This window comes from Podarcis raffonei, chromosome 14 (genome assembly GCF_027172205.1).
Source record: "Podarcis raffonei isolate rPodRaf1 chromosome 14, rPodRaf1.pri, whole genome shotgun sequence".
In the NCBI taxonomy this organism is placed as follows: domain Eukaryota; kingdom Metazoa; phylum Chordata; class Lepidosauria; order Squamata; family Lacertidae; genus Podarcis; species Podarcis raffonei.
The window spans coordinates 1657316-1671109 of NC_070615.1; the positions used below are offsets into that span (position 1 = coordinate 1657316).

Consider the following 13794-nt stretch of genomic DNA (forward strand, 5'->3'; position numbering starts at 1 on the left):
CTGCCCAGATGCTTGGGGAAACTGGCAAGCGAGAGCTGAGCACTACAGCCCTCTCCTCTCTGTGGTTTTCAGCCACTGTAGCTCAGGGGTAGAGCATCTGCCTCACAAAAAGAAGGTCCCAGTGATAGACTATATGGAATTGGCGGAAATGACTGGCAGAATCCGAGACCAGGGAGAAGAGTCGGTGGAAGAAGATTGGAAGAAATTTAAAGATTATTTACAGAAACATTGCAAAATTAATGAATGTTAAAATGATGTCGGAATGAAATTAAGTGGTTTTAGTAGCAATGTTAAAAAGGAGTATGTAAAAATGGATTGTTAACAGGTGAAAATGTAAAGTTATAATATATTAAGATAAAGAATTAAGATAAAAACAAAGGGGGAAAGGATTTGCTGAAGTAACCATTTGAACTGGAATACAAAAAAGGGAGGTGTGAGGAGGTCAGGGAAATAAGTGAATGAAAGGCAAGATAGAAGAGAAGAGTTTGGATTTGATATCCCGCCTTTCACTCCCCTTCAGGAGTCTCAAAGCGGCTAACAATCTCCTTTCCCTTCCTCCCCCACAACAAACACTCTGTGAGGTGAGTGGGGCTGAGAGACTTCAGAGAAGTGTGACTGGCCCAAGGTCACCCAGCAGCTGCATGTGGAGGAGCGGAGACGCGAACCCGGTTCACCAGATTACGTGACTACCACTCTTAACCACTACACCACACTGGCGTAGTATGGAAAGATGGATTTACTTTTAATTGTTTTTATTTTTTTGTATTTTGTATTTTTTGTTTCTTTTTTCTATTTCTATTTCTTTTTTACTTTTGTAACTCTTTTTGAAACTCTAATAAATATCATTTTAAAAAACAAAACAAAAAGAAGGTCCCAGGTTCAATCCCCAGCATCTCCAGGTGGGATTGGGAGAGACTCCTGCCTTAAATCCAGGAATGCCACTGCCAGTCAGTGTAGACCATATGGAGCTAGATGGACCAATGTTCTGACTCAGTATAAGGCACCTGCTAATGTTCCTAACCATGGCCAGTAGCCATTGAAACCATGGATTTGTTCTCTGTGTCCTTCGGCTGTTCTCACACATTACAATTTTTCACTTGGTTGTGTTATTTATTTTTTCAGCTCGCTCTTAATTTCCATATGTTAAGGTATCATGTTGCACATCTTGTTTTAGACATGCTTTAAATATTCCTAACAACCCATTTTATATGTTAGAATATTTTACTTCTATCTTGTTTGGGTCCATGACCACATAATGAAGAGATGTGATTTGACAAAGCAGCACACCCAGAAGGCACTTTGTTTTAATTAATCTTGGACTTAAATGCTGCAGAGTTCATCATGGCCGGGGGGTGGGCAGGGGGGAATAAAACACCTTGGCTGTCCTGATTACCACTAATGGCTGCTTGGCAGCTGGAAAGAGGGGAAAGAGGCAGGTTTTCTCATAAAAGACATGAAAATGAAAGTTTCTGCCAAAATGGAATGTATTCAGTGGTGTGTTCAACGGGGAAAGCTTTCAGCATCACATATGCTAATTTACAGTAATTTCACTTCCAGAGGCATTTTTCTTCTTGCAGGATTTGCAGGATAGGTGTAACTTTTGGTACAGGGTGGAGTTTGCTCCTCCCCCCACAAATGGGCCCATGAACATGAGAGACATAATTAAAAGCATTCAAAATGCACAAAGTTCACCTGGATGACTCACATGTCAGGGGCAGGCTGCAGCTCAGGGCAAGAGCAAATGCTTTGCCTGCAGAAGGTCCCAGGTTCCATCTCCAGCCCCTCCAAGGCAGGGCTGGGAAATGCTGCTGCCTGAAACGCAGGAGGGCCATTGCCAGTCACTGCAAAAGCCTATATTGCATTAATATAATTTTCAGGCAGCAGATGTTTAGCACTTAACGTTGAGGGTCCCTACCAAAGAGTGATCAGAAGGAGTCCCACAGGGTCAGTATTTCCACACTAAATGCCCTATTCCTGTAATGGATGTCATTTTCCCCACGGAGAAAATAACCTGAAATAATGCTCCTTCTAGGGCATTGGGGAGGGACCATGGTGGCTACCAGGTGGCAGCTGCTAGGAGGAGATGCCCCTCACTGTTGTTAACATTAAAAGAAAGAGGGGGGAAATCTCTGCTGCCCTGCTGTCATCCTACTGCCAGGCTCAGCCAGCCCCCACAGATCATTTATACCCTTGAAAAGGACCAAAATGTGCTCCCACTTGGCTTCCGGTTCCTCTCTGCCTTAATGGAGGCAGACCCCCATGACAGCAGGAGATCATTGGCAAAGGAAAAACAAGAATGCTTGAGGGTAATTATCCTTGCAAGTTCCCCCAGGGATGGGGTGGGTGGGCTTCACTCGCAGTTCATCTTGGTACCTGTCTCTCGCTCCAGCATAGGAAGCAGGGAGGCGCTGAATACGAAGGCAGGTTCTCCTGTTAATTAGAGTTTAATTGGACTAAAGTAGAGGTGCATGCTAGAAGAGATGAGATCACAAACTGCGGAACAAAAACAACTGCAAGATCTTTAAGGTTTGAACTTGAAGACTTCATTGGGTGCAAAAGATGCTGTAGGGGGAGGGGAGCCTACGGCTTCTTTATATAAAGTTTTCTTCTCTGCATTTATGTTTCGGCAACCCTCCCTTGAATGTTAGTTCAAATTATATTTGTACAAGCAAGGGCGGAAGAAATTGGATTATAGATATGGAATATAACATTAAACGGAACTGTATGTGTTAAAAAAAGGGGAAAGGGAGGGAAGCTCTATTTTGCAAAAAGGTTTACGATGGAAACTTAGAGCTGACTCTTCCCCATCCTTTATTATTTACAGAGTGAAGTGAATAACGCTAACAGGACTTGAAATTAAATTTAATTGGAAGTACAAATGCTCATTTATCTTCAGTCGGATGGAAGGATGAAAGAAGTCTGCGAACTTGCCGAGGAACTGATAAGGTTCATTACTGAGTCATCTGCAGTTCGACCAGTGGCGTAGCATGGGGGGTGCAGGGGGGGCCCGCCGCACTGGGCGCAACATCTGGGGGTTAGGGTTAGGGGGCGCAAATCCACGGGTTAGGGGATGCAAATCCACGGGTTAGGGGGCGCAAATTACTTGCCTTGCCCCGGGTGCTGACAACCCACCCTACGCCACTGAGTTCGACAGACTGCTCTTCTTCCCAGGCTGAGAGGGAAAATGGTGAAAACAGGTTATTTATTGGGACAGAGTGACTTTTGCAGTTGTTGTTAAAGTTGCAAAACAACCAAGCACGGGATGGAGCAATGGAGAAATTTCTGGAACAACAATGGGATATCAGCTCCGCCCAAGGCATGATGGAGAACAGCAGCAACAGGAGGAAAGAAAGACATAACATCTTACAAGGAAAGGAAGAAACACCATGGACAGAATAATTGCCACACACAGGAAGAACAAGGATATTGTTTGAGTTCCTCACTTAACGTGTCAACACGAATAGAAGTTATTAATATTGCAGTTGTTGTATAAGGGATTATTACGACCGGAATGTAATGGAAATTAATACGATTTTGGAATGCAGAAATAAAGCAAATAATCAAGCCATCAATTCTAGCATGTGGGGGGCCCACCTTATCTAAATTATATAATTTGGTATTTAAACAATTGGTATTATTAATTGTATTATAAATTGGTATTATTATAATGAGGCTATTATTGGATTGTAATTGAAAACTAATAAAAATTATTATTAAAAGCAAAAAACAGAATGTGCTCCCACTTCACCCCACATGTAGATGGGCTGGCACATTTTGGGGGTGGGGTGTACATTTTTGTTCTGCACTAGTATAAACCTGTGTGGCTCCCTGTGGTTCTTTTGCAGGCACTTCCCATTTTAATTGGAGATGCCATGTTGAATCAGAGACCTTCTGTACAAAGCATGCACCCTGCAACAGAGCTGTTGTTTCCCCCTTTAGCAGGTAGGCATCAGGGCGGATCGTAACAGGGATGTGGAACCTGTGCCCCACGTTGGGCTCCAACGCCCATCAGTCCCAGCCAATATGGTCAGGGCTCAGTACGATGGGAGCTACAGTCCAACAACACCTGGAAGGCACCAGCTTCCCCTTCCCTGGATTTTAACTTGCTTCTCTCCTGGACTATGCAGAATTGGACAAAATGACAGGAAGGATTCGAAACCTGCGGGACCAGAGTTTTACAGAAGATTGGCAGAAGTATATGAATTATTTGAAGAGCAACTGTAATCAACAAATTACGCTAGTAGGACTACAAGAAGTTTTGTAAGGAGAAATATACAAAGTGTTACAAAGTAGAAAAAGATAGAAATATTGGTTATGAGTTTGAAATGTAATAGGGAAGATAAGAAATGCATACTGAGAGATTAGATTGGAAAATTTTCAGACAGGATTGATGGAAGTCAAAAATTTGAATAAGATGTAAAAGTATGTTTAATTTCTGTTGAAAATGATATGTTAAAAAAAACCAATAAAAAATTACATTTTTTTTAAAAAAAATTGCTTCTCTCCATTGCTCCTGCAAGTGACATTTCCTCCTTCTATGAATGCATCCTGTCTTTGCCTTGAGTTGATGTGTGCACCATGCTTTATAGCTCTTTACAAGCAGACACTGGCTATGTTTGCTTTTCCCTTGGTTAGAGACAAAGACAACACAGTTACTAAGTTCTTCCTGTACTCCATATTTTGCCTTTGGCAGACCAGGATCCCCCAGGGTAGAATATATGTGTCAACTGTCCACACACTCCAGACCGCCTACCTTTCCCACACGTGGCGGAGCATTCGGTCGTTCCAACTTGCTTCCAGTTGTGCTCTCGGCTGCGTCTTGCTGGCTGACCAGCAGGCACCTGGTTGTCTGGCTGATGAGAGGGAAACCTTCCTGGCTGGATCACCGGAAAGGTCCCCACAGGCTGCCCCATGTGAGTGCCTGTCTCCCCATGCAAATCCTCCTCCTCATAATTCACTGTCTCTGTCACATCCAACTGGCCATTGAATGGCTCCCCTGGGGGAATAGAGACAATAACTGCTTGAAATAATGGTCGTTCCTCTCAACCACGAGCCATTCCAAATGCAGTAAGGCAAAATCCCCATGACAAGCTGGGATGTTTATGCAAGTCCAGAAGCAAGTTTTAACAGGAAAACACAACATTTGTTCATATATACAAAGGCTGTATGGTTCTTTTGGAACAAGGCACCTCATTTGTCACAAATCAGAAAACTGATGAGCTCTCTTACTGGTATCATGATTCCTGCACAGAGCATTAATTAGAAGATCATTGCATTGGGGGGAAAGAAATATAAAGGCTATTTACCAATGGGGATCTCTCTGCTCATGCATTTGGAGATTTGAGGGGTGTTCCAATGAAGTCCTGAATAATGGGTTGTACCCAATGGAGTCATATGCAGAATGAACCCATTGAAATCAATGGACTTCAGCAACTATTTTTGCAACAAAACAGCATGATCTTAACTAGATATATCTAAACTTACAAAGTTCCATAGAATCATAGAGAGTCAGAAGAGACCCCAAGGCCCATCTTGTCCAACTCCCTATTATATAGTTTGGTTCAGAGCTGCTGACTTGTGCCTCAAATTGCGGGGGACCAGTTGTGTGTGCGCACAACGTGACATCATGATGTCACGGGTGCCATCACATGCATGAGGTGCCAAATGCACATCTTTGGGAGGAGGCCCCCTCAACATGGTGGGAAGGGGCTTGGCCCCCTGCCTACAAATATTGTTTGACCCCATAAAGATGGTGCCTATGGTTTGGTTGAATAAGAGATGGCAGGTAACTCTTTCAGAATAAAACAGTCATCTTACCTGGCCGTCGATGAAGAGGCACCTGAGGGCTGATGACATTGGGCCCTGGAATGATGTACTCATAATGTATACCTGGATTGGGCTGCTGATGAATCATCTAAGGCAGAAACAAATCAAATGAGTGCCTGGGCAGATAGGGGGCTTAAGCTTCTCCACAGCAAACATATCAATCTAGAGACATTGCTCAGACCCCAGATTCAGAGATAGGAGACTTGGGGGCTTGTAGTTCTTGCCTCAAATAAAAAGTGAGCATTGGGACCCCTGAATTCTTCTGCAGCTGAGATGGAAATGAAAGCCAACCTTCTTTTCAATTTTTAAACCACCCTTCATCACAATAGATACTTAAGCCATTTACAAACCATCATATGAAAGAGAACACAATATGCAATAATAAAAATATTGTTCAATTATTAATACAACAATAACAGAGAAACATTTTGATGAACATAGCAGCAGTCTGTCATAACGACAGTACTAAAACCTTGACTAAGACAATTGATTTCTACCCCACACCAGGCTGAACAAATATGTCAAAGGAAACCCAGGCATCTACAGTTCCAAGGGGATGGAGTTCCACAGCTGGGGAGCTGCTACAAAGGTCCAGCCTTGTGTCACTGCATGGCAAGCGCCATTCACTGGTGGAATGGTCAGAAGGTTCCCCCTGGCGATCTCGGGGGGGAGGCGAGGAGAAACATCTCAGCAAAATAGCTAGGTAGGCTAAATGGAAGTGATAAGCCCCACCATTCTCTTCTGGGTACAGCTATGAGGCTTAGCAGGTGGTCTCCTTTCAGTCACCATTCCTAAGCCTCACAGGATTGTGGCAAGGATCAAATGGGATAACTGCCACCCTGAGCTCCTTCAAGGGCAGGAATTTGATCAACAGTAACCCTACTCAAATTCAGTGGTACTTCTGAGTGCACATGCAAGTCGAATAAGACTGCAAAGCAGTGTCCCCCCCCAAATTCAGTGGTTTGCATACTACTAACTATCAAGGGTGGTTCTTCTAGGTTATAGAGAAAGAGAACAAAATGGTCTTGTAGTTAACTGAAGTGGTATTATTATGCCTAATATTTGCAGCTTACATAGACATCCAAGATTTCATTTGTTGGGCCATCTGCTAGAAAGGATTCCCCTGCAGTACTTGAGATTTCATTGGGGCGTTTGTAGGTGAACATTGTTCCTCCTCCCTCATATCGCCCAGGTCGATCAATTGCCCAGTTCCCATTGATAATAGACCGCCCTGATCGACTCCGCAGTGCTGTAAGAAACAAGGGGGGAGATGGCATGTGTTAAGTTATACAAATATGTATTTATGATATATAAATGTTCATATTGACACAGCAATGTCTACATCAATAAAACCTGAGCACAAATTCCGTAACTGTTTGGTGGCAGAACATGTGCTGTATCTGCAAAGTGTCACGGGTTCCATCCTTGGTATCTCCAGACTGAGAATGATTCCTGCATGAAATCCTGGAGAGCTATTGCCAGTCAATGTCAACAATACTGAGCTAGACAGACCAAGGGTTGGGCAGTACTTGGTATATGGCAGCTTCCTGTGTTCCTGAGTGTCTAGAACACATCTCTAGGCGAGTCCAGGATGCAGTAACAGGAGAAAATAAGTCATTCTGAAAATCTCACCAAAAAAGAAGAGGAAGAATTGCTTCCAGTGACTTTGTATCACTCACCATGAGCTCTTGGAACTGTTTCCTTTATGGCAGGAATGGGGAACCTGTGGTCTCCCAGATGTTTTGAACTACAACTTCCATCACCCCCAACCACTGATCATATTGGCAGGGGCTGATAGGAATTAAAGTTCAACAACATCTGGAGGGCCACAGGCTACCCATCCCTACTTTAGGAAATCCTCAGGTACCAACCGCTCCTTTCCAGAATGCCCTGCATCACTCAGCATCCTGCCTTCATTGCCAACACCACACCCAGAAGTGGCAACAGAATACCCACTGCCAGAGGGATAACACTGAGGCCATTCTAATGTAGGAAAAAAGTGAATGGGAACATGAGCTTGCAGGTCAGCAGCTGAAGAAGGAGCAAAAAGGGTTTTCTTGTGTGTGTGTTCTTTGTGGCTGATTAGCTGCTCTCCCTGTGCAAAGGTCAGAGGGGGCAGGGTTTCTGTTGAGCAGGTGATTAGCTGTGGGAGGAGCTTATCAGAGCTTGCAGGGCAGAAGCCTGCCCTATTGGCGCGCAGTTTGATCCATCTTTTAGATTTAGGGGAGCTAGTCTCAAACGTTTGTTGGGGGAGACCTAGGTTTTTTTTGTTTTTTAAAAAAATAATATTTATTCAAAGTTTCAAAAATACGTAAGTATGAAAAAAAAGAACAGAAAAATACAACAGAAAAATATATTTTAAAAAGTATAAAAAGAAAAAACAAAAGAAAGGAATACAAATCCCATATTGCATCTTTTCATTTGCTTGTTTCTTGGACCTCCTCACACCTCCCTTTTTGTATTCTAGCTTAATTCGTTGTTTCAGCAAATTCTTCCCATATTTCTCAATTTTTGTTTAAATAATTTATCTTAACAGTCTATCTTATTTATTAACTCAACATATCCTTTCCATCTTTTGCTATATTCTATTATTCAATTTACATCAATTTCTTTAACCTTATCTTACCTTAAAAACCTTAAAATTCAAATTTTAAGCCATATTTCTACATAACTCCTTAAATCCTTTTTACTAAAGCCAATTGGTTCCATTCCAGCATAATCCCTGATATTTCATTAGTGTTACACTAATTCCAAAAATAGAAAGAATTTTTTCTTTTTATAGACTTTTTCTTTTTCTCTAGTTTTTATCCAACGTCCCTTCTTCCTGGTCTCGGGTTATGTCAGTCCTTTCTGACCATTGCATCCAGTCCATCAATCTGGTGATCTTATGTCCGAGGCCCTTAAGTCTCTTCTATGCCCCTTCTGCAGATTTTCTTGTTCTTGTTTGTGCTTACGCTCTTCTTTGTCTTTTCTTGGTTTCTTTCGTAGTTTCTTTCCTTTCTCCTTGAGGAGTGGGTCTCCGGGGAATTCCAACCGGTAATAATCTCCATTTTCCTTCATCAAGCTAGCCCATTCCCCGCAGTCCCACTCCCCGTCATCGTCATTTTCATAGTCCCACCAGAATTAAGAGCTTCCTTGACTCCAGACACTTCCAGACACACTCCAAGTTCAATCTTCCAAAGCAGCGGCTTTTGCTCCTGCAGGACTTTGGGTCTCACCATTTGTGTTGCTTGGGGTGCAGTCGCAACCTCTTCTGTCTTCATCTGCCCTTGGACTTGCCCTGTCAAACCAGTTTCCTGAATTGGTCTCTGTATAGTTTCTTTATCCTTGTTTCCTGTTAAATCATATTCACTGGCTACAGCAGTCATCAAGTCCAACTTTTCATTCATCAAGTTCATCTTCTCATGCAACTGCTCCAGCAATGCATTTGTCCTGCCAAGGGCAGACACCAAAACTTCCTCCCAACACATTTCTGTTCAAGGTCGAACAACTGGTCCCACGATCTCAATCTCGCAGCTGTGAAGTCTCCGAGTAAACTGCAACAGCAAACTGACAGGCTCCCTCTAGGGGACACAATTTCTATTTATATCCATCTTTAAAAACGTATCCAACAAAGGAAAATTACTTTCGATTTTCAAATACTTTGTTTCTTTAAAATGCAGAAATGCAGAAAGCAGCTGTGATGGGATGGTGAGCTGCTTGTGCGTAAAATCCTAGTCCCTCAGAGTTTGGCTAAGTCCACAAACCTCTGTCTGTGACAGAGCTCCTTAAGCATGGCTCCATCAGTCGCTCGTTGAATCGGACAGTGGGCGTTTACGGAACTTCTTCCAGCATAAAAGCTCCTTAACGGAAACGCGTCTTCTGGACTCTCGGCGTGACAGTTTCCGGCGAGGAGTGGGTGTCCCTATAGGAGGTCCTGAAACCTCCCCACTGTTCTCGCTTGAAGTGTCTCTGAGCCCTCCCTCCGACTCACTTTCCCTTGGAAATCCACTTCTCCCCCTGCTGGTTCCCTCCTCAGCTGAATGGTCTCTCTCACCCTCCGTGAGCCCTTTCACCTCCTGCGCCTCAGATGGCAGTTCCCTGACATCCACCTCCCCTCCAGGGCCCCCTTCACCCCCTTCCCTCCCCTCCTCTGCGGGAGGCGAGGGAGCAAAACCCCTGAAAGAACCTCCCTCATCTTCCGAAGTTTCGAACACTTCCCTCCACCTGTTGCTGTTTCCGGTTTCCAAGTACTCCTCCGCATCGGAGTCTGTTCCTACTTCCAACTCCGATTCCCTGAATCCTTCCAGTTCCTCCTCATCATCGGTGGTGCCAAAGTACTCCCTCCTGAACCTCGCTACTGGCTGAGGTTTCCTGGGGAACCTTCGGTGGAACGTTTCGATCAAGATCTCATCACTGACCTCCTCTGCCGTCACCCAGGTGTTTTCCGACTCCGGTTCCCCTTCCCACGCGACCAAATACTCCACCTGATTACCCTTCCACCTGGAGTCGATGATTTCCGCCACATGGTTGCTGCTTTCCCTTTCTTCTAAGACTGGCCCCCGTGTGGATACCCCTGCACCTTCCCCCCTATATGGTGACAGTAATGACCTGTGAAATACTGGTGCAGTTTCATGTGGTTCGGTAACCGGAGTCTGAAAGCCACTGGGTTGACCTGTTGGATGACCTCAAATGGTCCCAATCTTTTGGGTCTCAATTTTTTGCAACCCCCCTTGAACGGCAACCCTTGGGTTGATAGCCAGACCTGACTCCCCACCCTAATGGTTTCACCTTCCCTTTCTAAGTTGAGTTGGAGTTGACGATGGATCGCTTCCATTTCTTCTACAAAATGTTCAGCGGCTGGGACACTCCATCTCTCCCCTCCTCCCCCTGGAAACGCCCTGGGGTGGCACCCATAATTAGCCAAAAAGGGGCTCATCCCGGTGGACACATTCTCCGCATTATTGTAAGCAAATTCTGCTAGCGCCAACTTTTCGACCCAATCGTTCTCTCTGTCATTGACATAACACCTCAGGTATTGTTGGAGGATACCGTTTGCCCTCTCCGCCTGCCCATTGGTCTCAGGGTGCCTGGCAGTCGAAAAGTTGACCTCTACGTGCAACAAGCTCATAAGTTTCCTCCAGAATCTGGACGTGAACTGTTTCCCTCTGTCGGAGACCACCCTCAAGGGGGCGCCATGCAGCCTAAAAATATGTTCTACAAACAATTTTGCTGTCTCTTCCGCCGTGACTGCATGTGAGCAAGCTACAAAGTGACCCATCTTAGTTAACAAGTCTACTACGACTAGTATGGCGGTTTTCCCCTGGGATTTAGGCAGATCAGTCATAAAATCTATCGATACCGCCTCCCACGGTCGTTCTGGTGTGGGTAACGGTTCTAATAACCCCGCTGGCGCCCGCCTTTCTCCCTTCGCTCTCTGGCATTGGTCACACCCTCTCACATACTCCCGTACATCCTCCCTCACCTTGGGCCACCAAAATTCCCTGGTCACCAACCACATGGTCTTGTGTTGCCCAAAATGCCCCGCTGTGGGGTTGTCGTGCAGCTGTTTGAGTACTCTCCCCCTCAATTCCCCTTCGGGTATATATAGTGCCCCTTTGTAATACAATGCCCCGTTTCTTTCTTCAAAACCTCCGGGGTCTTCTCCCTCTCCCCTTAAACCTCTGAGCTTATTCTGGGCATATTCATCATTTACCGTTCCCTCTACCAGTTCCCTTTGCCCCACCCAGGCTGCCCCACACACCCAGTGGTCCTCTGGGATAATATGTCTCTCTTCAGGCGCTCCCTCCCCCTCCAAATATTCAGGTTTGTGCGAGAGAGCGTCCGCTCTGATGTTTTCTGGACCTGGCACATAGCAAATTTCAAAATGGAATTTGGAGAACTCCTGGGCCCACCTCGCTTGTCGTTGGTTGAGCACTCGTGCCATTCTCCAATACTCCAGATTCTTGTGGTCCGTACACACTTGCACCTTATGCTGTGCGCCAATTAGTAAATGTCTCCATCTCCGGAACGCTTCGTGAATGGCGAGTAGTTCTCGATCATATACGGTGTAGTTCCTCTCGGATTTGTTCAGCTTACGCGAAAAGAAGGCACACGGTCTCCATTCCGACTTATTACTCCCTGGCTGAAGCAGCACCGCCCCCACCGCCCGGTCTGAGGCATCAGTTTCCACTCTCATGGGTTTTTGTAAATCCACATGCAGGAGCTGTTCTTCCGAAGCGAATGCCCTTTTCAATTCCTCAAATGCTTGCTCCGCCTCCGCCGTCCAAACGAATTTCTTCTTGCTGCTTAGACAGTCCGTGATGGGAGCCGTTAAGTGGGCAAAGTTCTTGATGAATTTACGGTAAAAGTTCCCAAACCCTAAGAACCTTTGCACATCCTTTTTCGTTTTCGGTGGCTTCCATTCCAGCACCGCCTGGACCTTGCCTGGATCCATAGCTAATCCCTTGTCCGATAAGCGGTACCCCAGGAATTCCACCTCCTTGGTGTGAAACTGACACTTCTCCAATTTCACCCATAGCTGGTTTGCTTGCAGTTGGCTCAGCACTTCCCTGACATCCTTTACATGCTGCTCCTCATTCTCTGAATATATCAGCACGTCATCGAGGAAGGCCACGCAATTCTTGTAGAGCAGAGGTCCCAGGACATGGTTCATGAGCGATTGAAAACATGCTGAGCCTGATTGCAATCCGAATGGCATAACGAGATATTCAAAAGCCCCCAAAGGGGTGAACATGGTGGTTTTCCATTCATCCCCTTTCCTCATTCGTATCAGGTTGTATGCCCCTCTCAGGTCCAATTTCGTGAATATCTTTCCCTTCCTCACCCTGGTCAAAATGTCATCAATCCTGGGCATGGGGAAAGTCACTGGTTCTGACACGGCATTTAGCCTCCGGTAGTCCACTACAAGCCTGGGTTTATCCGTGTGTTTTTTGTCCACAAAAAACACTGGGCTCCCCCCCACCGCTCTGGACTCTCTGATGAAGCCCCTCTTCAGGTTTTTATCAATAAACTCCCTTAACTCCTGCATTTCCCTGTCTGACATGGCGTACAGCTTGCCCACGGGGAGCTGGGCCCCAGGGACCAGGTTAATTTGGCAGTCAAAGGCTCTATGCGGTGGTAGTTTATCTGCTTCCCTTTCGCTGAAGACTTTGCTCAGGTCAGCGTATTGTTTGGGCACCTTCCCTTTGTCCGCCACTTCCGTCCCTGCTAGAAAGGCTTTTGCCCCTTCTGGGACCTTTCCCTCCCTGCAGTGTTCCAGGCAATGTGCTGACCCAAAGGAAACCACTCTCTGATGCCAGCCCACTAGCGGATCATGCAACGCTAGCCAGCTCATTCCCAAAATGACGGGAGCCCCTCCCAGGGTGGCCACATTGAACGCTATCCTTTCTGTGTGCCTGGCCACCCTCATAACCATTGGGACGGTCTGTAGGCTAACTTCTCCTCCCAACAGCTCCCTCCCATCGATCGTGGTCACCTGCAGGGGGTTGCTTAAAGGGAGTATCTGTATCTGGTGTTCAGCTGCAAACTCCTTACTCATAAAATTACAGGAGCTGCCTGAGTCCAACAGCGCCTTTGTCTTTAGTGGGTATCCGTTTGCCAGCTCTAGCAACACCTCTATTACGAGGGCTGGCCTTGGAGGTTCCGGAGTGGGCACTTTTACTGCTCCTTGGCCTGGCTGCAGTGCCCTGACGGTGGCAGCCAGGCGTTGGCTTTTACTGGCTCCTGGACTCCCTCCTCCTTCCCCCCAACAGCTCCTGCCATCCCTTGCCATTCCTTTCTTTGCGGGCAGACTCTGGCAAAGTGACCTGGCTGCTGGCAGAGATAACATTTCTTGGCGCTCTTTCCCTCCTTCTTCCTCCCTTCACTGAGATTTGAAACTGCGCGCGCGCGCGCTGTTCCAACTTCCATCGGCTCTCCTGGCGGGAGATTTGGCTCCGGAATCTCTGGAATGCGGAAATCCCTCCA

At 45.9% G+C, this 13794-nt stretch overlaps 1 protein-coding gene across 5 annotated transcripts in view; it reads right to left on the minus strand.

The window, feature by feature from the left end:
* Positions 1-13794, minus strand: part of THSD4 (thrombospondin type 1 domain containing 4) — a 507461-nt gene that overhangs the window by 23872 nt on the left and 469795 nt on the right. For all 5 annotated transcript variants that reach the window (XM_053364384.1, XM_053364385.1, XM_053364383.1 and 2 more), the window contains 3 exons: positions 6900-7075; positions 5818-5914; positions 4754-4996 (listed from right to left, as the gene is read on the minus strand). In XM_053364384.1, the coding sequence (XP_053220359.1) occupies positions 4754-4996; positions 5818-5914; positions 6900-7075 (516 nt within the window). The remainder of the gene's footprint in view (positions 1-4753; positions 4997-5817; positions 5915-6899; positions 7076-13794) is intronic.